The 25,746-nt window shown below is 48.7% G+C and overlaps 1 protein-coding gene across 1 annotated transcript in view; it reads left to right on the plus strand.

Annotated features, from left to right (window-relative positions):
• Positions 1-4,649: 4,649 nt before the first annotated feature.
• The window catches only part of BMP6 (bone morphogenetic protein 6), a 144,784-nt gene continuing 123,687 nt past the window's right edge, over positions 4,650-25,746 (plus strand). The window contains exon 1 of the mRNA XM_052648567.1: positions 4,650-5,259. Within this exon, the coding sequence (XP_052504527.1) occupies positions 4,650-5,259 (610 nt within the window). The remainder of the gene's footprint in view (positions 5,260-25,746) is intronic.

Here is a 25,746-nt window from a genome sequence, read left to right on the forward strand (position 1 = left end):
ATGAGTAGGAAAATATGATGGCTTGCATGATATTTTGAAGTGTGAATGCCCAGCATTTTTGAATAGTTGACAGTAAAAGGAAAGTGTGAGTGAATACAAGTGTTACCACAGACCTCTGGATGAGACCTGTATTTTGAAGGCTGCCTTACAGGTGTAGCTTTCAGAAGCAATGTTTATTTAACTCTCAAATTCTCATTTCTCATACTCTGCAAACATTTACTTACCATATTTCCTTTTCACGCAACTCCAAATTGACATTTTGAAAGTCTGAGCAAATTATTTTATTGAGAAATTCAAGTTAATACATACTCAAATCCTTACAGGGATGTAGAAGATAAAAAGGTAGTATTTTAAGCGGAGCTGCCCAAGGATTCCAGGCGACCAGACTTCAGGCTTTTAAACACAAGAGCAGCTTATCTTACAATGCTTCTATGTTAGATTAATTCTAAAAGCAGCTACTTACGTCTTGCAAAAGTCAGTTGAGAGGGGCCCACGTATGATTTAGTACACAAATCAAAGACTGCAATTGCAGTTTATTGCTAATAATATAATTCAAAGGAAAGCATAGAGTATAGAATATCTGATGTACCAAATTAATAGCAGCATCTTTTTAAAATAGAAATTATCTGGTCACGTGAGTCATGAATGTAAACTGGAAATCCTCATAACATGAAAGGAACATGGGTAACTGCTCTAACAAACACTCTGTTCTGTGACCTACCCTGTGCCCTGACAGACCCCTGGGTACAGGATTCCCATCCTACCCCCGTGTCACCAAAGGCACAGGGCAATCCTTTGCTTTTCGGCAGGGGTTCCTCAGTCCCCTACTTTGTGGGCAGGGCTGGGACCGGCAACCTCCTCCAGAAAACGGAAGGCCATCTGCATGAAATGTCAGCCAAGCCGCCAGATGTTTGATATGGATTGGCTTCCACATCCGGCTTCTTGACCGAATTCCTCGTCTTTCCACCCAGATGTTCTGGAGAATTGCAGAGAACTTGACGAAGCCAGGCCAGGCCCACAGAGCAGAGGGGCTGTGACACTCTGGTGTCCTGCAGGGGGCGAAGCTCCCTCTGATTTCCCTCCATCATACAGCCCAGCCAACCCTGAGAGGCAGACCTGTTCCTGGCCCTTCCTCCATCCCTCCTGAATCACATCTGGACGTTGCCCAGCCCCTAGTCTTGGGTCTTCTGGAGGAGGGTTGGAGTGAGTGATGGGCAGGGGTCAGAGAAGCAGGGAGGGGGTGAGGTGGTGGTTTGGCGTCCCTTATGCACCTGGAGTTGAGATTGGCTTGAAGAAGCAGTGGTCCCAATTTTGACTGTATGAAAATTTCAGAATCATATCTCTTTATACCTCTTTCCCCTAACAGATCCAAGGCCATGTTGGAGTGTTTTCTGACAAACATATGCACGTGTAGGGGGCAGTGGAGATGTGAGGAGAACACATCCTCTTCTGTGGTCCTTGGTCAAATGTCACCGTCTTTATGAACATTGTCATATCTCACGCCATATGTTTCCCCTCTGGCTCTTAAGAGAGTTGTGTGCTCTTGTGTTTGTCATTGGGAGGCACCCCCTTTTTTCTAGCATCTCACAACAGGACCTGAGAGTACTTCTTGGTGGAGCCCATGGCAGAGCTGAATCAGGGTTGCTGCACAGACGTTGATTACAAATCACTAAGGGCCGTTTTAGACCCAGGTAGTATAGGTCCATCTACTTCTTACCAAGTATCTGACAAAAGGTGACGGTGGTGTGCTTGCCTGAGTTCTCCTCTGGCTCATGTAATAGGTGCGTGTGCAATAGACGAGTCATGGTCTGCCTTTGTGTGCTGAAGGGCACAGGCCTCCCGAAGTGCCCTATGCTCAGGGTTCTTTGGCTTTCCAGGGCTTTCCCCACTGCCCTGACAGGCTGGAGCTGCTTCACTCTTCTCGTGTCTCACTAGAAGTCTTAAGAAGGCGTGACTGGGTTCAAGAAAGGAGGAAGCCCACAGGCACTTGCTGAGACTTCAGATCTTCTGAATCAGAGCTCTTGGGGGCTGCAACGACTTCACGCTGCTAACAGGTCCCAGCAGAAGAAAGAGGGAGATGGAGGCTCTTGAATTCAAAGGGGCCTGGAATCCCAGACCAAGGGATTGATGTGTTCCTCTTTTCAGATGAAAACAACCCCTGCAGATGGTTAGAGATTGGCCGTCAGTGTGGCTGATGTTGTCTTGCCTGAGAGTAATGGCTATAGGACATTTGTAAAACCAAAGTCTATCCTAAAGACCAGTGTGTCTGGGCTGAAACAGGTCAACAGATAAGAGCAATCCAGTGAGTGGTGGGGGTGATGGGAGGTAAAGACATTTACCTATTCAAAACAGATTCTTTGAAACAAGGTAAACATGCTTATAAGGCATGAATCAGCAGAAACCTCATGATTCCATAAGATCACAAATCCTATAAGGCTCTATGTATTTGGTTGGTCTGGCTCCCAAATGCCTTGGACTCTGTGAACCATGGCAGCCAGGTCAGTATTAATTTCTAAGGCACCTGTTTTCACCAGGTAGATAAAAGATCAAAATGTTTTAAGAGAACTTCCTTTTAAGATGCACCAATAACTGGCATTTTTGGATGGGAAGAGCAAATGAATTTGCATCCTGGATGGCAGATGGTGGTGGTGGTGTTTGGGTGGAGGGGCAGTGTCTTTAGCTGAGAAGTGAGCCTGCCATAAAATTATAATGCTTTTTACGTGCTTGATCTTGTCTAATGTTCCCAGCAAGCAGAGTTTCAGGGCCCTGTCTATAATGGGAACATGCCAAGCCCCTGCAGTTACTGAAATTACCTGTACCACTTCACCTCAAGTTTTACTGATCTGGCTTTGTGTGAAATAGAGTGCATTTCAATACATTAAGATGCATCCTTAACAGACAAACTGGAGAAGCATTAAAACCTTTCCAAGAAGATGGCGATGGGGATGCGTTTTTCTATTATAGGATCTAATTACACTGGCTTTCTTCTGGGGGCTAGCTTAAGAAGTGGAGCGCCAGTACTTAGTTGCTAATTTGTTTCCTAGTCTTTTGATCCCATGGACTGTGGCCCCCTAGGCTCCTCAGTTCATGAGATTCTCCAAGCAAAAGTACTGAAGTGGGTTGCCATTCCCTGCTCCAGGGGATCTTCTCAACCCAGGGGTCCAACCTGGGTCTCCTGCATTGCAGGCAGATTCGTCACCGAGCCACTAGGGAAGCCCCTAAGAAGCAAAGCCGAAGCCCAAATGAAGAAATAAATCAAAATACTGTGGCCCAAGCCCTCTGGACAAAGGGTTTGGCTTACACTTGACCCTCTTTGTGGCTTTTGGGAGCAGCTTCTCCGCAGCTGTGCCCCAAGTCCCAGCAGCTGTCTTGGAGAAGCCACGTGACTGTTAAATGACTACATTTCATCAATTAGAGAAAATAAGGAAGGAATGGGAAAATCATTTTTCTGTTCTTCCTCAACTGAGTCAGGTGACACTGATTTAACAGCTGACTTCACTTTTATTTAGTTAAAAACATCAGTTTAGGCCTTTTATGGAATCGTAAAAGAGCAAGGTTTCCATTGGGCTCTGATCAGATCGTTCTCCCTACCGATGATCTGGATGCCTTTCTGAGTCGCTGCTCCCGGGACGCCTGCGAGTATTCTCAATACTTGAAACCTACGCTCGGCGGAGGCACCGCCTCCCGGGAGAGGGAGGGTGCAAGAAGGGGGCGGGTCCATTTAAATACCGACGAGGCGCGCCTCTCCATTGGCGGCCGGCCTGTCCGTCTCCAGAGGGGCGGGGCGTCCCGGGGGCTGGAGTGCGGTACCTGGGCGAGAGGCGCACCAGAAAGCCCACGTTGGCCGCTGCGGGCAGCGCGGCTCCGAGAGGCGGGAGCCTGCAAACTCCGGCGCTGCCGCCGCCGCCGCCGCCGCTCCGCTCCGCGCCCCGGCCCGCGTCCCTCCCATCCCTTCTGCGAACCGGGGTTAGGCCGGGGTGGGGGCAGCCGAGCCAGCACGGAACGGAGAGCAGGATCCTGACCGCCTGCGCTCGGGCAGGGGAGCAGCGCGCCGAGATCTCGAGGGCGATCCGGAGACCGAGAGGCGCGGAGTTTGTGAGCGAGAAGGAAGTTCAAGCCTCGCCCAGAGGGTTGGAACCTTGGGACGCCTCTTCGCCACGGCCGGGGCCCTCCGGCGGGGGTACACTTCACGGCGGCCGCGCGAGCGAGGCTCAGGCGTGCGCGGGGGCGATGCCGGGCATCCCCCGACGCTGGTGAGCCGCCCCGGGAGGGCTGTGCGCCCGCAGCCAGACCCTAGAGTAACTGCCCCCTGACCCGCCCGGGGGCGAGGACGCCCTCTGCAGCGCGGCCCGGACTCGGACGCACCTGGCCTGGACCTTGCGCCTCCGCAGGGGTGCGGGGTTTCCCCTTGCCCCTCCAGTGGTTCTGCGGCGGGGATCGCGCCCCCTCCGCCTCTCTTCCAGTCCGGGCAACTGGGGGCGCCCCAGAGAACCATGAGAGATAAGGACTGAGGCCGGGAAGGGGAAGCGAGTCCGCCGAGAGGTGGCGGGGGGAGCTGTTCACGCCAAGGGCCACCGCGGCCGCGCTCCGGCCTCGCTCCGCCGCTCCACGCCTCGCGGGGCCCGCGGGGCCCGCCCGGCCCGGCGGGGATGCTGGGGCGGACGGCGCAGTGGCTGTGCTGGTGGTGGGGGCTGTTGTGCAGCTTCTGCGGGCCCCCGGCCCTGCCCGCGGCCGCCGCCGCCGAGGGGGCGTTGCTGGGGGACGGCGGGAGCCCGGGCCACGCGGAGCGGCCACCCCCGCCGCAGACCTCCTCCTCGGGCTTCCTGTACCGGCGGCTCAAGACGCACGAGAAGCGGGAGATGCAGAGAGAGATCCTGTCGGTGCTGGGGCTCCCGCACCGGCCGCGGCCCCTGCACGGCCTTCCGCAGCCCCCGGTGTTCCCGCAGCAGCAGCCAGCTCGCGGGGAGCCCCCGCCCGGGCGGCTGAAGTCTGCGCCCCTCTTCATGCTGGACCTGTACAACGCCCTGTCCGCCGACGACGAGGAGGACGGGGCTTCGGACGAGGAGAGGCGGCAGCCCGGGCCGCGCGGAGGGGCCGGCGCGTCCCAGCCCCGGTCCCCATCGCCGGGCGCCGCGCACCCCCTCGGCAGCGGGAGCCTCCTGGCCACCGGGCCTGGCGGGGGCGCGTCCCCACTGACCAGCGCGCAGGACAGCGCCTTCCTCAACGACGCCGATATGGTCATGAGCTTTGTGAACCTGGGTAAGTATCGGGGGCGGGCGGGGTGGGTGCGTGGGTAGCGTAAAGACCAGAACATTCTCCCCTTTCCAGTCTCCTGGGCGCGGGGCGCAGGGAGTGAGAGGGTGGAGGAGCCCCTGGCGCTGGGGGCCCCGGCGGGGAAGCGCGGACCGGCCAGCTGCCCTCGCACCACCTGCGCGGCCCGGGGGCGGGAGAGGGGGCGGCACGTGCGCTCCCAGCCCCTGGCTGCTCGCCGCGGCGCAGGGGCGGGCTGGGGCGCTGGGTCCCGAATGCGGCGCTGGCTGGCGCGTCTCCGCGAGCCGCCCGAGCACAGTCTGCGCTTTTCGCAATTGGTGCCCGGCTCGGGCCCGGTTAACTCGACTGTGGCAGAAAAGTCCGGCCCAAGTGGGGCCAGCTGGGACGGAGAAGGCGCTTCAACACTTTGCCCCTCCTGTTTGGTTCGGCGTCCTCAACTCTCTTGAGTGCCTGTTCTCCCACCGGGAGCAGCTGAGAACTTTAGAAAAGTTGACGATTGTGGTTAAGTAGTGTCCACCGATTTGGGGGAGGAGGGATGCACAAGCAAGTCCCGAAAGGACCGCGGGAGGCTCGCCAGCCCCGGCGAGTCTGGGCTCGCGCGGGCTTGGGGTCGCTACCCTAGTACCCTCGCTCACATGTCTTTGGCCCGAGCCCCCAAAGGCTGAACTCTTGATCAGCTCGGCCCAAGCTGGACGGGCAGAGAAAGGGTGCAGGTTGGGGGCTGGGGTTGGGCCGGGAGCTGGTCTGAACCGGTTGCCAGGCAACAGAATGGAAATTCAAGGGCGGCTAAATCGGGCTCAGCCGCAAATGTTCTGTGGCAAACCCGGACCGAGTCAGAGCTTTTCCCCCTCGCGTCTTCGTATCTGTAAATGAGAACGGCGTGAGGAGAACTTTCCCCAGAATCTGTGCCTCCGATCTGCGCTCCTCTTCATTCATAAACTGACTCAGCGTAGACGCAGCGATGTAGGGGCCGCGCTCTAGGCAGGGAGAAGTGGGGCGCAGGAGCCACGACCCGAGCGGGCGCAGCCGCACGGTGGGGTGGGTCTCCGCGGACTTCCCTTCCGAGGCGACACGTGCGGCTTTGCCCAGGCCCCGAAGTCGGTTTGCAGGCATTGCCAGAGCAGCACCCGTGTCTCCAAGCCACGTCGGAGATGTCCTTCTTTTAAGGACAATCCCCATGTCAAAAACCTTAAGCGAGTCCTTTATAAGTCTTTCAAGGAGAGAATCAACTCCGCTGAGCTTTGGGGGAAGTAAGGACGGGGGCGGAGGGGCGGGGTTCCGGAAGGTATGGAGCAAGACCGCCGCAGACGTCCGAGGGGTGCAGGCATCCTCCTGGGAAACTCCTGAGGCAGAATCTCACAGGGACTGGAGGCTCCAGGCCTGCCTGTCTGGCTCCTTGCAGCGCCACGGGTTCTGATTGGACAGGAGTTTTCACAATTTATTGGGATCAAAGCCAAGGTGGAGCCACCTCCAAGAAGTATTCTAAGGAAATTCTCAAGCCAGTCAGTCAAGCTGGGGCACCGGAGAGGCACCAGCGCTGTTCCTTATTCTAACATCTCTGCTGCTTCTGTCTTAGTAAATTCCTCGCCCTCATTACCCCCCTCCTCTAATCCCCTAAATTTCTTCCCTTGGAGAAATGTTTCATTGCCTTTTGGGGGTAATCCCCGACTTGAACAAAGTGGGAAGAATAGCACTCGTGACTTATTTAGGGACAGTTGTAGCACACTTTCCAGAAAACAGTTCCTAGGCTTAAGGTTGTGGTTCTCGACCTGGCATACGTGATGCTGGGCTGTTCCCCAGAGCAGTTAAGTCAGAATCTTAGTGGCCATGGTCCAGAAGCACTGGCACGGGAGATCCTGACCTCTGAAGGCAATCAAATCACTCCAGAAAGCAGTTAACAGCAATGCTTCTTTATGTCAGTGGCTTCCAAACATTGCTATACATGAGAGTCACCTGGAGGGCTTTTAGGCCTAGATGTCCAGGTGGTACCCCCATCAGTGAAATCAATGCATGGCTGAAAGCTGGATATCAATGTTTTTTAAAGATCCTCAGGTGATTCCAATGTTGGGAACCACTGGTATTTGAAATTGTAAGTTGGCCTGAGGCAAGTTTGTAAAGTTTGACATTCGCTGTTTAGTGACCTCCAAATTCTTCTCACTCCTTGCTTTTCTGAGCTTTCCAGGTCTACAGGTACACGTGGCTTCTGAGCCACACTGCTTGAAGCTGTTTGTCAACTCTTATCCTGCAAAAACAACCATTTAACATATTCCCTAGGGATTTTTCAGAAAGATTTTTAAAGATTCAAAAAATAGCACTGAAAAACTCTAAAAGAACTCAATAATAGTGTCATTTCAGGCCAGGGACAGGCTGTTATGAAACAAAAGAGACTCCTAGGTAGGGAGTTCTGCCCCAAGCCCTTCTTAGACTTTCTGATTGCAAATTATAGCTATTTGTAGATGCGGTTCTGGACTCCACATGGGTAGAGGAGAAAACCTTTCCAGGTAAGTTGAATCCAAGTCACAAGCCATGTCACCTGCCACTCAGACAAAGCTATTTAATATTAATCCATTTAGCAGTAGGAAAGGAGAATTTTATTATGAGAGGCTAAAAATGTGGTGAAATCTGATTATCATAGCTTTGATCGTTAGGACAGTACATTTTAAGGAAGTAATTGCTTGTGCTGTGCTAAGTCGCTTCAGTTGTGTCCAGCTCTTTGCGACCCATGGGCTGCAGCCCACTTGGTTCCTCTGTCCACGGGGATTCTCCAGGGAAAAATATTGACGTGGGTTGCTGTGCCCTCCTCCAGGGGATCTTCCTGACCCAGGGATGGAACCTGTGGCTCTTATGATTCCTGCGTTGGCAGGTGGGTTCTTTACCACTAGTGCCACCTGGAAAGCTCAGTAATTGCTTCGCAATGTGGATTCTCTAAGGGTGTTGAGACAATCCACAGATTTCTTCCTCCCTGTCAGTGGGTGGCGTGTTAAAGAGCCCTACAGAAGGTGGCAGGATGGGTTTTAAAGTGTTCTTATATACCTACTGAGTTAGGTAAGTTACAAACTGAAAGTTACAAAGTAAGTTACAAACTGTGGGTCTAAGGGAATGTGTTACATAGTTGTAAACATCCTCCTGGGACAGAGGAGTAACTTATTCATGAAATACATTGGAAATGCTTGGAGCCTTGTCAGTCAGAGAGGCATCATCAGGAAGTATGAATCAACAGGATACATTTCTTTTGCATATCCCCAAGGCCGGTCATTTGCTGTTTGTGTTGACGGTTTTACACTCTCTGGGTGAGCAGTCTGTTGATGTGTAACTTCTTTTGTTCTAACCGGCTGGTGTGCACAGTGCCTGCCAGGCAAGCTGGGTGCTCGTTAACCTGCATTCAATCCCGGCCATGGGTGCCTTTTCCTACTTGTTTCCTAATGCTGAAAATGTCTTGGCAGCCTGATAAGCAAGCCTGCCAATGTCAGGTGACCTTGGAGAAGTATCCTGAACTGTCTCAGATCTTAGCTTAAAACTCATCTTTGAGAAGAAACCTTCTCTAACCACTTGGTAGAAACTGGTGTGGCCCCCACCTTCTCACTTGTTTTTGCTCACCATACCCTGTTTATTTCCTTGGTTTCACTTATCACAGGGAGTGCTGTTTTTTTTTTTTTTTTCTTTAAAATTTGCTTACTCATTTTGTTTGTCTCTGCTCTAGGATATCAGCCTCAGAAAGCAACCAGGCTTATCCACTGTTGTAACCTAAGTTCCTAATACAATGCTGAGCATACTTAAGGTGCTTAGTCAAGAGGGAATGAAACTAGACATATTCATTTAAAATTTGCATTTCACTAATCTGTTTAGGGGACATCTGATTTTATTTAGCTCATTTACAAGTGACATACTGATTTTTATTAACTTTTTAATGTATTTATTTGGGCTGAGCTGGGTCTGCATTGCCTCACATGGGCTTTCTCTAGTTGCAGTGAGTGGGGGCGTCTCTGGTGCAGGGGCCTCTGATTGCAGTGGTTGCTGTTGCTTGTTGCAGAGCACAGACGAGCGGGCTTAGTGGCCTTGAGGCATGCGGGATCGAACCCATGTTCCCTGGATTGACAGGTGGATTCTTAACCACTGGACCAGCAGGAAAGTCGCTACTTGATTTTTTTTTAACTTTTTGTATTGGAGTATAGCTGATTAACAATGTTGTGATAGTTTTAGGTGAAAAACAAGAACCTACACGATTTTTATTAAGTAAAACATTTGAGGTAAGTGAAGACAGGTAATCTCAGTGTTTGAGATTCATGATAATCTGATGTATATTTTCAGGCTTTATTAAACACCTCTTTATTAGTTACCCATGTGTATGTTAATTCATAATAAGCATTACGTTTGAGAGGAGTGCAACGTTTTAGTTAAATCTCTGCGTTTCAGACTTTAAGTTAATGAGGTATTGATCTACAGGTGCTAGTGAAAGTCACTCAGTGGTGTCCAACTTTTTGCGACCCCGTGGACCATACAGTCCATGGAGTTCTCCAGGCCAGAACACTGGAGTGGGTAGCCTTTCCCTTCTCCAGGGGATCTTCCAACCCAGGGATTGAACCCAGGTCTCCTGAATAGAAGGCAGATTCTTTACCAGCTGAGCCACCAGGGAAGCCCACAGATGCTAGGATAAAATGGGGGGGGGGGGGGGGACACAAAAAACTCAAGTTATGGTCAGAAAAAGGAATCAGCATGTGTTCCTACAAGTAACAAGAAACTTATTGTCCTAGAAATACTGGCAATCTTCTGAACAAAATTACTCTTGGGAAACATAAATTAGAAGAAAAATGGAGTACTCTTTCCTTGGATTTGTAACCAGATACACTGTTGTGTCTTTTTCTTATATGATCAGTGGGCCTATTTTTCATTTAAGCTGCCTGTGTTTAGGAAGATTTTTGTTAGGAGAAAATAAATCCATGCCTGCAAGCTATTCACAGCAAAAATAGTTTGAAGAACTTGATTGCAAGAGTGTGGCTCAGAAAAGCAGTGGCTGGTCCCCTAAAGAGATTTCAAATACTAAATGTGAAATTCAGTGGTATTTCAACCAAGTTGTACAAAATGTTCTTAAACTTGGATCAAAGGGCAAGCAGATACCATTGTTTAGCTCTCAGATGGTGCTTCCTCTGAATGTCCTTCTAAGAATGGGTATAAATCCTTTTTAGATGTGTTGAGTCATTCTTAGTTCCTCTGTTGAGAACTTACCTCTGATTCGCATAGAGGAAGGATTCCTAGTGATATAAACATCTGTGTCAGTGAAAAACTCGCCACAGTTCAGCACTTTCTTCAGCATGTAATTGCTTCATCCCCGTGCCTTCAGAGTTTGGCTACTTTGAATGTTGGGTTTCACACGTTTTCCTTGGATATGGGAGTGAGAGGGTGAATACTGGATATCAGAGACTCTCAGATGACCAGCCGCTCTCGTCTTTGCCTCTCTCCCATCTGTTTACAAAGCTAAGTTAGGAAAGTGAGGCCTGTACCATTTCTTGGGTAATTAATCAGCTTTGGGTACTTTTTCCTCTCCTGTTTACCATCCTGTGTTTAACAATGGATTATTCCATGGGAGGCTCTGTTTTTCTTAATATGAAGACATTGCACTTTTAATTTTTCCATTTGAGCTTTATTCTGGTTTTTCACTCTTTCCTCTTGTCTAAATTTGTGACATCACCTTTGGTGCCTGCAGCAGTGGGAAGACAAGTGGGCAATATTTTAATCAGATCATCGTGTTCCAGAGTAGTTCAAGCTTCCGTAAGTGTGAGTAAAAGGAGTAGAAACCAATGTAGACGCTTGCTACGAGCTGAGCCCCTTGAGAGGCCCACGTGTGTAAACAGCTGTTACACATTCACCTTCGTCCCCTGCCGCCCCAGACCATCAGTCTACCCAGCCTGTCCCAGGCAGATGACATAGCTGTCCTGGCCGCATGGTGTCTCCCAGGGGCTGGTGTGGGCGCAGCTGGCATCCTCTCCTCTCCTTCTGTTTTCCCCACAAAGAGCCGGTGTGTTCTGTGTTCATCTCTGTTTTTGTCGTGACGGCTGAGTTGCTTTCATGTAAGCACATTTGCTCATAATATCCTTACCTCCTGGCTCTCTCTTCCACCTTTTGTCCTCTGGAAACTTGGGACCATAAAATACCCCTAATCCTCCCGGCGATTTAGGATAGTGGTGACACTTGTGTTAAGGAGAAGGAAAGCCAGTCTTGTTTTCATGAAAGCGAGTTAAAGAACTGGGGATGTATCAACCTCTACAATCTTGTGCATGCCAGAAATTCTTGAAACTGCAGCTATACCTGTTTGTCTTCCTCTATAAGTTTTATTTTTATTTTTTAATGGTTTTTAGTTTTATTTTTTGTGTTTTTATTTATTAAAAAGTTTCATTAAAGTATAGTTGATTTACAGTGATAGGTTAGTTTCAGTTGTAGAGCAAAATGATTCCGTTATCCATATATGTATATGTATCTATGTATCTTTTTTGAATTCTTCTCCCTGATAGGCTATTACCAGATAGCTAGTATGTTCCTGTGCTATACAGTAGGTCCTTATTGGTTATCTATTTTATATATAGTAGCATATATATGTTCATCCCAAACTCCTAATTTAGTCCCCTCCTCCAAGCTTTAGAAATAAGACATTGTAGTCTGCTGAAGTTGATTGGACTTTTTGGCTCCACTTGCTAGTGTTTTGAAAATGTTGTCCTCTGCAATTATTTTTTCCCCACTGTCAATAGGTAGAATTTCAGCCTCCTTATGAAGCGAGACCCTGGAGCTGGCTGCAGACACGGAGCTATCTTCCATGACATCGCCTTTCTGGAGGAACATGCCCAGCAGTGGACAACCTGTTTTTTTAAGCTGGGTTTCCTTTATCCATTGGCAGCTAGGGATGATCGACCCATCTGTGCTGTCCATAGGTCCTAGAATTGACGGCGTGAAAGGTTCACGTCATCTCTTCTGTTAGTAGTTACACTTGTGAGAGGTGCTCAGGCCCACTTCCTCTGCACTGCCAGTGCGTCTCATGCTGAGGAATGACCAGCAGAACCACTGAGAGAGCCTAAAGCATCTGAGAAACAGGGCCATAGCGTTGTTGGTCAGACGTGAGTCGATAATTCAGGAGAAATTACAAGCATGCAGGACTGCAGCCCAGGGCAAGAGGTGGGGAGCCCAGACCTGGAATTTTGTGGATTTTCTTTTAGTGGATAGCATTCTCTCCTAGAACTCTGCTTTTAGAAAAGGAAAAAAAAAAACTAAGCATCTCTATAAATATCCTCCTCTTTGGTATGCTGAAGGACCATTGACCTTAGAGAGTTGTTTTCTTCTCCAAAAATGAGCTGAAAACCACGTTGCCCTGAGCGGCATTGTTCTACTGATGTTCACAGGCTCTGATTCTCTTCCTGCCCTGCCCATGTCCATTATTAAGGAGACTGGGTCCATAATAGAGATGCTATCTAAATTGCATCAGGTAATTCCTGGATGGGTCCCCACGGTCCAGTTATCTCCAACCCAGTCCCAGATGACTGGGCTGAAGACTCCACTGCAAGCATTTTTGCAGAATGAGGTTCTAGTTCCGAGTGGGAGAGCCTTCCTGGCCCTTGGGTTCATGGGCACACGCCCTTGGTTTCTGATCCTGCCAGATAGGTCGGGGATTGTCCCACGCCTCAGACATCCTTGCTCCGTCGTGCTGACTTGATGTTCAGATTGTTTTCTCATCATCTGAGCGGTCCGAGGAGGGAGGAGCAGGCTGACTTCTCAGCAGGCAGGCGGCACAGCCCAGGAGCCCTCTCTCCGCCGAACTTTGAAACCAGCTGACAGCTTTATTACGACTCCGCTGCCCCTTAGCCTTTTCACCTTGTCCAGAGTGGAACTTCCAGCCCTTCACATCTGTGTCTGTTGGTGGTGGTTCCTGTGTTTACAGTCTTGTTGGTTTCCTGTTCACGAACACGGGCTGGCAGAAAATTCTGACCTGCGTATCGGGGGAGCAGGAACTAACCACTGCCTCGTCTGGGTAATTTTCTATGCTGATGTGGCTGGGAGATTTTTATAATCGACCTTGATCTCTGAGACCGCTTACTTTCTCCCCACCTCCCCTTTCAATCTATGAATTGACATACCCTAAAGACAGAGCTTTGTAAACTACACCATGAAGGGCTAAAAGTTTCACTTTTTTCCCCCCCAGATATTATTGAACATACCTCTATGGGAATAAATTAGCAGAGAAGCTTCATAGTAAAAATACTTTTTAGAACAGTCTGTCTATAGTAAAACTGAGTGAAAAGCTCAGATTTCCCACATACGCCCATACCTCCACATGCGTCCAACCCCTCCCAGGACCACCATTCCCCACCAGACTGGTGCATAGCTTATGGTCAATGGCCCTGCGTGGACATAGTATCACTCAAGGCCCATAGGTTGCATTATTGCTCACCATTGGTGTTCTCCATTCTGTGGGTTTGGATGAATGTTTAATGACATGTGTCCATGCTTATGGTATCATATGGAGTAGTTTCACCTAAAAATCTGTGGAGAAACTGTACATTTAGCTGGGAAAGCAAATCAATAAAAATCCAAAAATTCAACATAGAGTTTGGGGGAAGAGAAAATACCATCAAAGAATATTGTTTGGGCAGCTTTACCCCATCAGTATATGAGTAGTTTTGATTGACTATGTCGGCCTTATTTTGTGTTTCTGTGCGTTGACAGCAATTCCATTAGAAACCCCTCTCTCTCTTTTTTTTCTATAAGTCCAGGAGTTTAAAGTCTTTTTTCCTCCACATGCTTTCAGTGAGGTGTCTGTCACCATAGTACCTAGACAATCCCTCAGGCAGAGATACAAGCGATTAAATTTCTCCCTGGCTTGTGCCCTGTTTGATCCGTGCTCGGTGGGATTGGGGGAGTAAAAGAAAGCAGCCTGAGGAATGGATAAGAATCAGGAATTCTGTGCTTGTAAATTATTAAAAATTGGGGGGGGGGAATGTTATTGGGGAGAGGGGTTCAAGCTTTCAGAAAGGAAGAAAAAAATATTAAAACTTCATGTGAGTTTTGGATTGAGAAGCTCACAAAAATACCTTTTACTCCCTTAGTGGCAGGATCAGGGAACGTGAAAAGGTTTCCTCAGGAGAGACTGTTTAGATCAGATTAAAATTAAATTAACAGACTCCATAAACTAGTGGTCTTTGTAGATTAGGCTCATTTGCTTTGAACTGTTTTCCGTGAGAAAAGGCTATACTGATTAATGGTAAATAATGAGAAAAGGCAATAATCAAGTAACATGGTAACCCTCAAGAGTGCTGTTGAACAAATTGCTGGCGATTCATCTGAGGTAGGTTGGGGACCTGTGAGCATTTCTTTACAAATATCGTAAGGTGAGACCCTTCACAAATTCTCCCCAGTTCTCCTTGAGTCAGCTATCTGTGATTAGGGTATTTTCTCAATTCTAGCTACACAACTCCTTTATTGCCTGACACATCCCTGTGGAGATGAAACCTCTCAAAAAGGAGAGCTTGGCACAGGGCTGTGTCAGTACGTTTGAGGAATTCAGCTTGCTTCCGTATCACCTGACTTAGTATTCATGGTGGTTTCGCTCTCTCTCTAGTGGGAGAGAAGTCTTTTCCCCTGTTAAACCTTAATTTTTTTTGGCTGTGCTGGGTCTTCGCTGTTGCACGTGACTTTCTCTGGTTGCGGGGACTGGGCACTGTTCATTGTGGTACCCGGGCTCCTCACGGGGGTGGCTTCTCTCACTGTAGAGCGTGGGCTGTAGGGTCTTCAGCAGCTGCAGCACGTGGGTTCATTAGCCATGGCTCGTGGGTTCTAGAGCATGCAGGCTTCAGTAGTTGGGCACATGGGCTTGGTTGCTCCTTGGCACGTGGCATCTTCCCGGACCAGAGATTAAACCCGTGTCCCCTGCATTGGCAGGTGGATTCTCACCCACTGTGCCACCAGCATCATCTGGGACAGAAGTCTGAGCCAAAAGGCTTATGGAGGGTAAGGTAAGGAGGATGTGCAGGTGTCTTCAGCTGAAGCTATTTGGAGAGTTGCGTTTCTCCCAAAGGCCATGGAACCGGCCTCTGCATTTTGCTGGGGTCTCTTTAGGGCAGAAGCCCCTCATACCACTTTGGGAACCCTTCTCACCAATCTTGCACCTTGCTTGCATATCTGCTGGCTTGAGGCTGTTTGTCGTACAGCACCTACGTGTCATCACTGTTAGAGGTGGAAGCCTGGATGGCTCAAGCATGCGAGTGGCCCCCCGTGGGGCTTGCTTTCCCCCTCTATCCTCTTGCCTCTTTCTCTCTCCTTTTCCTCCCATTAATAAATTTGGCCACCCCACTGCCATTATTTCCTCTTTTACATCTTTTTCTTTTTCAGTGGTGCTGATGCCTTTGGTTGTCACGAACTGCGCACTGTATACACCTCTCCATGGAGTCTCATAGCTTCTACCACCAAAATAACACATCGCTCACTGGAGTGGTTAAGTAGCTGGTTTTCTTGAGGGTGATAGAAAGTGCTTTAAGGCCTCTTCAGTGCAGAGTTGAAGATAGAGCGCTTGATTAAGATTCCAGAAGCTTAAGCCTCCTCTCTTTGTGTTATCCCTTTTTAGCCTGTTCAAGCCATTTAGCCAAATCTCAGCATCTTTCTTTGTCTGTAGATGTGAATATTGGGCTGGATCAGCGTTTTCCTAATAGCATTTCATGGGACACTTCTCCCAAATGCTCTGCAGAGGAAGAGCATGGAAGCACTTAGCATTACGTTCTTCTTTTGGAGATCCTGTGTCTGGGAGCATGTTAAGCCCAGCAGTAGGGAAGTCTGCTAGCATGCTTTTTTGAGCTTTTTGAGCTGACTTTTGCTCTGTAACCCCTTTTCCCCATGAAACATCCTTGTGTCATTTCTCTGCCCTGATAGCCTCTCCTGACCCTTCCCGGGTCTCCCTGTAGAGGAGGGACGGGGCCGCAGGCGGCTGCCTTTCCAGTGGCTTCAGCCGTCTCTGGAAGGGCTGCCTGGTGCTGACTTGCATGGGTGGCCCCAGGCCCTCTTCTTCTCCCGAAGGCGGCTGTGGCTTCGGGCTGTTGCTCGTCTGTGGGTTGTCTCACCATGACTTGCTTGCCTCTCCCACTGTGATGCCAGCAGTCCCATGCGTTCAATTCCTTTTGTCGTAAACACTTGCTAGGGTTTCTCTTTCCCTGGCTGGACCCTGATCGCCGCAGCCTTTTCCTTCCCTAGAATATAGCAGAGAAACCCCAGACTTTATAATGCTCAGGGGTTCTAGGAGTGTTCCGTGTGTGTATCTTTGATTAATTTTTTCCAACAGCTTTCTTGTGGTATCATTGACATATACAGTAAGCTGCTTATTTAAAGTATACGATACGATAAACTTTGACTTATATGAGTGCCTCTGAAGCCATCACCACAATCAAGATAGTGTATCCAGAGCTATTCCTTTTAAATGGTTGCCTATGCCAGGAAATGGAAGAATACCCTAATATAGAGGTAATGTAGTGAAAATCCCATCTTTCATTGATGCCATTTCAGTTCATGCTTGATTGTGTGTGCTTGGAACATCCTTAAGAATGGAATTTGCTGAAGATGCTTGTGAATGACTATTTTGGATCAGAGAACTCTCCAGGGTTAAGACCACTCTTTGCAGTGTTCACTGGCCTCCATCCTGTATTTCACCTCCTGTATTTTTTTATTTTTTTATAGGACATCATAATAAAAAATCAGCAGACCTCTTCTGATTTCAAGATCAAGCATCTGGGGCCCTTTGGGGATGGTTAGAGACACCGTTGGCATCTCCTTGATACTCAAGCTGAAAGGGTTTGATGCTTCAGGCAAACATCACCAAGATGCTTGCTTGCGTCTCTGTTTCAAATTCTGGCAGTTGAGGTAGGGCACAAGTCCAAAACATCTAAGAAAGCAGACTCCAGTTTACTCCCGACTTTCCCCTGCTAGGCTCATCCTTCTCCAAGGATTCTGGAAGCTTAAATAGAATTGCACCCTTGTTTTGTGTGTCTGGGTGAGGGGGTTGTAAGAACAGGTAAGTATCGTATTTCTTTATGGCCTTTTGCTTTGAAGAATGACTGATGTCACTTACCCTATTATCTCAGCAAGGAAGAAAATGGACTTTATAGCTGCAGATTTACCATTAGTAGGTGGGGGTTAAGCAGCTCTGTAGTAGGTGTTTTAGTCTCTAAACCGTGTCCCTTTTGGAATCTCATGGACTGTAGCCAGCCAGGGAGTCTCCCAGCAAGAACATTGGAGTGGGTTGCCATTTCTTTCTCCAGGGGATCTTCCCGATCCAGGGATCAAACCCACATCTCCAGCACTGGCAGGTGAATATTCTACCACGGAGCCACCAGGGAAACCCTAACCGTTAGTAGACAGGGGAGGATTTGGAGAACGGAGTGGCCGGGGGGGAGGGGGGCAGAATTGCTATTGAGAGTCGTGTTAATGTTTCAAATAGCACCCAGTCTATTCACACGATAGGACAGTCTGCTGAAGTTGCTGAGCTCTCTCCTCGCCTCCCCCACCACTCAGCGAAGCTCGCCCACTTTCTACCGTCCTCTTGCAGTCTGACTTCTATCCCCATCACTCTGGGGACATTCTTCTATCAAAGGCAATTAAGCATCCTTCCCCGAGTCTTCACCCTCCTCTCTGAAAGCCTTTAACCTTCTGACACACCTTACTGCCCGCTGCAGTCCTGAGAAATCCTCTGCTTAGCTTCTGTGACTCTGCTTGCTCTTTCCTGGTTCTTTTTCTGTCCCCTAGATAGCTGTTTGGGAACATTTCCTGAAGAAAAAAAAAAAGATTCAGAGGGTGGGCGTGTAATACCCGACCTGCACACGGGGCTGGGATCGCCGTGGGTTTGGAGTGGGGGAGCCCGCTCAGATGTAGGAATAAGGAGGTAACGAGGCTGGGTGGCACCTTTCAGGTGATGCGCGTGCAGGCTGAGTGGGCTGCGGTGATGGGGCCTGGGAACTGGGGGATTCTGGCAGCCAGATGTCAGCCCCAGGGAGGTCTCCACTGGGAGCCCCTGATCACGTGAGCCCCTCTTCCTCGCCCGTCCATTCGAAGTGTGGTCAAAGTTTGCTTCTCAAGCTGTTTTTGTGCAAGCCCCGGTTGGGTTTTTTTAAATGTCCAAATGTCCAGTTTCTGTGGACCCCTACTTGTGTCAAATTCATTAACAAGGAATGATTAGAGAAGGGAAATGGGAAAAAAATACGTAAAAAATCAAGCCTCAGTTTGTCAGATCCCACTGATATAAAATGATTGGTCAAGTGGTTACCAAACCGTCCGGGCAGTTTCCGTGTCTGTACCCATCTCACGGCAGGACAGTCATTCAGTTCGGAGTCAGCACAGATCTCTCGCTGTTGATGCAATGAAAGCCTTCCTGGAGCCAGCCGGGACACGGGGGCTTGCTGTGGGAACCTGCACTTGAATAAGCCTGCGTGGACGGAGGGTGCTGACCGAGGCTTGAGGACCAGGGTGCCAACTGCTCAGGGCCGCCCTTGGTCTAGCCTCATACTCACATCCAAGTGGTTGCTGGACCTGCTGTTTCTACGTCTGAAATCTCACCCCCATCTTCCTCCTGCGTTCCCTTCCCTTGTTCCCCAGATGAGGTCTTTGCGACCTTGGCCTGGGGTGCTGTGCCAGCCGGCCTTGCACCGGCACCAGCTCAGTGTGTCTGTAGCACAGATGTGACCTGTTTCCCCCTCCATCACCTTCATTGGCTCATCCTCCCCTGAGGAGGCCAGGATGCCATCTGACTCCACCCTGTTTCCACGTCATCCCTCCCCTCCTCGTCTCCACTGCCATTCAGCCAGCCGCGTCTGCTCCGTGATTCCCTTCCTCTGGCCTTTTCTCCCGATTCCTCTCATTTTCGTTGTATGTCTGCCTGTTTCCACATCGTCCGTGGGACCTGTTTTCCACGGCCCAGCTCCCAGGCTGTGTTCTCGAGGAAGCCTTCTGGACATTTGCTCACCATGCGCCACGCCTCTTGGAAAGAACGCTGGGGTCTAGTGACCTTCCCTGGTGCCGCACGGCACGTTTGAAGGTCAGCTGTGTTGCAGATGAGTTTTGTGTGGTTTAGAGGCAGGAGCTGGGAGCCTTGTGTTCCTGTGAGGGCGCTGCCACCTGCCTGCTGGGGGGATTTGGGCAAATCACCTTCCACACCCACGTCCCTGATTCTTCATCGTGTGATGCTTTGCTCACCTGGACGCCTCTTCTCTCCCCAAGTACCTGCACTGTGCCTTACTTTACACGTACTCAATAGATGCTTGTGGGGTGGATGGGGGTCAGTTTCTCTATATGTAATGACTGCATGTGGTCATCTCTCTCTCTCTCCCTCCTTGCAATAACCCCAGCTGTTGGAGAGAAGCCTCAGTGTGGTGAATCCCTGCAGATCAGGGGCACACTTCCGAACTTGCATGGGCACCGGTGGCCATAAGACAAGACACTGCCTTCTTGCTGGGTTTACATTCTGTGACTTTCTGGATGGTGGAGAGAAGGGAAAAAAAGGCGTTGGAAAGGAGAAATGTTATTTTTCCTCTGTCTGATGTCAGTCATTATGACTTTAAGAAGTGTTCATCGAGTCAGAAGTGCTGCTGGGTCTAAATTTAAGTTTCCAACTTGCGCCCTGACTCCACCCGCAGGTGCCGACGCAAAATACTTATCTTGTCAGCTTCTCCTGGGGGCGGCTGGCTCGGCTTCCAACGTGAAGGTGTTAGACACTGTTTGCATAAGGGCTGAGGGGGTGACATCATGTCTATTGAAGCGAAGTCACTCAGCTCCCCACTAAGCAACAGAGAGTGTTTAAAAACCCAAACCAGGTCAAAACTCAGGGCAGGGTTGAGATTCCCCTACCAGGAGCAGTGAGAGCTGGCCAGGGCGAGGGTGGTCTCTTGAGTGGGTGCCTGGAGCAGTGGGGAGTTATCGCCCCCACCTGTCTTCTTTCCAGACCATTGGGGAAATGAATCAGGCAGAATGAACCTCTGAGCAGTCAGTCGGAGAGAAGGCTTAAGTGGGAGCAAGTGGGTCCAAATAGGTTGGAAAAAACGTCAAATGAGAGTAAGGGCATGCGAAATGGGATGTTTCTCTTTTTATTGGCTGTTAGAGAAGTTGTTTAAACAGCTCTTTAGTCCTTAAATTATGTATCGTGAGACAGGTAGGTCTTGGGACAGAGAAACTTGTTTTCCTTCCTGATCCCACTTCCATTTTGCTCTCCTTACCAGAGCATGCCAGACATAAACACTCTCATTTCCAGGCTATGTATTAGCCCTAGCGTGGAGGGAAGGGACAGACATGGCGTTGAGGGAGGCCAGGGAAGCAGCAGATGTGGTTCTTTCACAGTTTACTTGATGAGCTGTAGGATGTTGCCACGGGAACCATGAAAATGAGATGCGTCAGTCTCATCAAGTGATGTTCTGGTTTGTTTTACACCTTTTAAATATATGTAGCTGTACTTTGCAGTTTTTAGGAGAAAAACTAAATTTCTAGTTTGGCTGCAGACACAAAAATCAAGTGAGATGAAAATGTTTTAAATCAGATAAAACAAAGTGACGAGTGAATAAAGTAGCTGCAGAGGAAGGTACGTGAATACAGCGTCAGTCAGTGCAGTAGCTCGGTTGTGTCCGACTCTCTGTGACCCCATGAACTGCAGCACGCCAGGCCTCCCTGTCCATCGCCAACTCCCGGAGTTCACTCAAACTCACGTCCATCAAGTCGGTGATGCCATCCAGCCATCTCAGCCTCTGTCGTCCCCTTCTCCTCCTGCCCCCAATCCCTCCCAGCATCAGGGTCTTTTCCAGTGAGTCAACTCTTCGCATGAGGTGGCCAAAGTACTGGAGTTCCAGCTTTAGCATCAGTCCTTCCAATGAACACCCAGGACTGATCTCCTTTAGGATGGACTGGTTGGATCTCCTTGCAGTCCAAGGGACTCTCAGGAGTCTTCTCCAACACCACAGTTCAAAAGCATCAATTCTTTGGCGCTCAGCTTTCTTCACAGTCCAACTCTCACATCCATACGTGACCACTGGAAAAACCATAGCCTTGACTAGATTCCCTTTATAGCCCACCAACCCCAAATAAGTAGTTTATAGATATAATGATTTTCCAGATTGATTTATAGCACAATTAACAAATAGAAACTGTATGTACTTAAGGCATCCATTGTAATGATTTGCTATATTGTGAAATACTATTAAAATCAATGAACATGTCCGTCACCTCACATAACTACCATTTGTTTCCCCTTTTTGTGGTGAGAACACTTAAGATCTCTGCTTTTAGCAGATTTCAAGTATATACTGCAGTATTAATTGTATTCACATGGCTCTGCTGAGATCTCTGGGACCCATTCACTTGGCGTAACTGAAACTTTGTATCCTTGGGCCCATGTCTTCCTGTTCCTTCCTCTGCCCCAGCCTCTTGCAACCGCTCTTCCACTCTCTGCTACTAGGAGTTGGGCTGTTTTTGAGTATTTGTGTGAGTGAGATCACACAGTATTCATCCTTCTCTGTCCGGCTTATTTCACTTAGGATCCGATCCTCCAGGTTCATCCACGTGGTCGAGCGCGGCGGGTATTTCCTTCCCTAAGGCTGAACCCTGTTCTGTTGTTACGTGGATCCCACGTTTTCTTTTCCATTTATCAACAGACACTCGGGTTGCTTTCCGCCTCCTGGCTAGTTCACTGTTCTGTTATTTGCCTTCGGCCATCTTTAGGATCAAGCAAGAGCGTACAGTCTTGCATCCCCAGGACCCGCAAGGTTAAGGTGTCTGGGTGGTTGTGCTTACCTACCTCTCCTCTCTTCCCCTTTGGCTTCTGTAAGGAGCACGGTTCATCTTGTGTCGGTGAGGCCTCCTCTAACCGCGACACTTCCACTCTCCTCTCAGGGCTGGATGACACAAGAGTCTTTTCTGAAGCGGATGGCTCATCCCTTTGGCTTGTCTTCTCCTCGAGGCCCTTGTTCGTGGACGGTGGGATTGCTCACTCCTCCCCTCGCGCCCGATGTCTCCTGTCTCCTTCAGGAGGCATGCGGTTTCTGTTGCTCCTCTGGGGCCTGGCTCACGGGAAGCTGAACTCGGCCGAAACTCCTCCCAGAGTGCCACTTTGCATCACTAAAAACCACAGGGACAACCCCGGGGTAGCCCCGTTCCACTCTGCGAAAATAAAATATGTCACCGGAGCGTTTCGCTGGAATGAGGACTTTATTTCCGTGATTCTAAGGTCAGCTACAGTACATGGTTTTTCCTACTGGGCAGCAAACATATTTTACCAAACTCTTACCTAAGCGCTTTTCGTTTACAATTCCACAAGGAGCTCTTGGCCTCCTCCCTGTTGATGCCTGCAAATATTGTGACTGACTTCCGCACCTTTTTGAGGAAGCCGATTCCAAGTTGTGATTCAGCTCTTAATTTTGGCTAGCGTTTTATTGTGAACATTTTCAAATGTATCAAAAAATGGAAAGATTTTGCAGTGACTATCTATATATCCTCCACAGAATGCAAGAAAAAGACCCAGACGTAAAAGGGTTACGGGTAACACGCAAAGGCAAAAGGATGTTGGTTCTGCTGTTCAATCACTTGAGATTTTGGGAGATACAGTGGTGGGAAAGATAAGGATTAATTCATGGGAGGACTTGACCTACAGAGCCAGGAGTGAATAGCTGTGCCTTATTTTAAGTTGCTGAGTTTGTGGGCATGTGTTACAGCAGCAATAAAAACAAAACAAAAAACAGTGGTGTGTACACAGGGCCTTGGCACTCATCTTTGTCCCTTGAGGTTCCTTGAATTAGAATGTGTAAATGGGGGCGAGACGCTGCCTGTGTTTGGATATGAGCCTTACGCCACTAGTAGTCTGTTCCATTTTATCACCTGGAGAAACAGGAAGTGGCAGTTACATTTAGTCCTTGGTGTGCTTGTGAAGATTCATTGAGATACTCTCTGTCGTGAGCTTAGCACTGTACTGAGTGTATCTCTCTCTCTTTTATTTTAAATTATCTATTTGTTTGATTGCACCAGGTCTTCGTCAAGGCATGCAAACTCTTAGATGCAACATATGAGATCCAGTTCCCCAACCAGAGATTGAACCCAGGCTCCTTGCATTGGGAGAACAGAGTCTTAGCCCCTGGACCACCAGAGTCCTCCCCTGCGTGTATCCTAAGTGCTTATAGTTAGACACTGCTAACGTATGTGTTGGCAATTAGAAGCCATAGGAAAATGTCTTCGTGTTCTTTATCCTGCTCTTTAACGCATTATCTTCTGATGCTCAGAGTGTGGCAGTACATGCAGAGTCTTTTTGTTTAACTTTTTATTTTGTATTGGCGCATTGCCAGTTAACAATGCTGTGATAGTTTCAGGTGGACAGTGAAGAGACTCAGCCACACATATACATGTACCCATTCTCCCCCAAATCCCCCACCCATCCAGGCTGCCACACAGCCTTCAGCAGAGTTCCCTGTGCAATGAGAAGTCCTTGTTGGTCATCCATTTTAAATATAGCCATGTGTACATACAGGTTTGTAAGCTCTTCTGGAAAGTACCTAGCCATTATTGTACTCTCTGTAATGTGAAGGGATAATGTTTTTGAGAGCAGTTTATAAAGCTGAAGGACTGCCAACCTAAGGTAAAATAAAGGAAGGTGTTTGGGGAGGGGGGGCACACCAGTTGTAGGGATCATAAATACCCCATGAATAAGCTCAGTGCCTCTGGCCTGCTTCTGACTGGGTGGAGACGTTGGCTGTTGCTAAGCCTACCCGAGCCGAGTGATCCAAGATTCACTGTCGATGTCTGAATGGCTGTCATGTACTGAGACACACTCTAATTCTCTCGGCCTGTAATTTTGGAATTCCGTAGTCCCGTGATTTCTGTACTCTGTAATTTATTGCATCCCAGCTCGGCCCTAGGCTCTGGGACTGCAAGTCTCCTGCTGTGTTAGAAAGATGCCCTGTTCCTGGGATCAATAGAGGATGAACCTGTGAAAAAAAACGAGAAAAACTTTTTTCCAGGGGAACAAACTGGAAATCTCTACATCATTTAGCCAATCAGGTAACCTAGTGAAATAGGAAACGTCTCAGTTCTGCCATCTTGAGCCCCTACATTAATGCCACAGGTTTTCAGTAGAAGTGCTTAGAACTTTCCTGTAGATACTTGTTGCCAAGATTGTGTTTCATCTATAAACGGCGTCACTGATGAACCTTTGCACCTCCACCTGCAGGGCTAAGGATTGGCATTCTATGTTATTGATATGCTTTTTGGAATATGAGGTTCTGCTTAGCTCAAGTTGCCAGCGTTAGGGAAATTCAGGATTTTTTGGGGAGGGGGGACCAATTTTGATCTTGTGAATGTTGAATTTTATGAATGGTCATATTTCCATTTTTCTTCGTCACTAGGAAACTGAACTACTTCTATTTATTACATAGCATTTATTTTTCTCTATTATTTTCTTGCCCTGTTTTTCTTTTTGTTCCTATTTCTGCATCTCTTTCATGTTTGTTTTATAAAATTGTATTTCTGTTAATTGTCTCAGATGTGCTTTCAGTATGATGTGGGGGAGAAATAAATTACTGTGCAAGATCTGTAGTAAGTTGTCAAAGCATCAGCAAGTGGACAGTAGAGACTCACCTTTTACTCTTTATAAAGAAACTCACATATACACATATCCATTCTGCCTTAACCCCCGCTCTCATCTGGGCTCCTCGTAGCATTAAGCAGAGTTCCCTGAGCTCCACGGTAGGTATAGCAGGGACCTGTCATCTTGGGGCCCAGTATTCCCACACATACTTCTGTGACCAGGCCTGTGGGGCACTTCTCTAAAGAAACAGCCTATATACCCTGTTACATCACCACGTGTATGGGCTGGAGTCTTCCGTCAAATGGTTAGGCGTCATACATGGTCTGCAGTGCAGAGGGGACAGTGTGACATCACTTGGTGGATGATCTCTGAAGGCAGGTTGAACTTGACATTAAACATGCTTTGTCTCTGGCTCACAGGCTTCAGAATAATTTTAAGAGCTTGTTTAGAATGTGCCATCCTGGACTTTCCTCCCAGGGGTTTTGAATCAGTGTGTCCGCTGTGGAATCGAGGAATCTGCATTTTAAGAAGCATTCTAGGCGTTGGATACAGGCTGGTTAGCAGATCTGGGGGTAGGAAGTTGAAAGAGTTGAAGTGAGGTATCGAGGATTGCTCGTTAAATGTGTGAGAGTGAGGTATCAGTGTGTGAGAGATTGGGGTGGAGTGATGGGGTGTGCGTGTGCACTCAGATGAGAGAACATTCAGTGACATCGCTAACACATCACTAATCTGCAGGGTGCAATCTTTCCCCTAAGAAGTGCTCGTCAACCTGGCTATAAACACCACGCTGAATCCTTCCCAGGTTGGGATTTTGCCAGGCAGGTTTAATCGAAAGACCATGAGATGGAAAAGTTGAAGCTACTGAAAAGTAATTAGTGCAATGGATGATAGTATGTGAAGCTGAATGA

Source organism: Budorcas taxicolor, chromosome 11 (assembly GCF_023091745.1).
Source record: "Budorcas taxicolor isolate Tak-1 chromosome 11, Takin1.1, whole genome shotgun sequence".
Classification (NCBI taxonomy): domain Eukaryota; kingdom Metazoa; phylum Chordata; class Mammalia; order Artiodactyla; family Bovidae; genus Budorcas; species Budorcas taxicolor.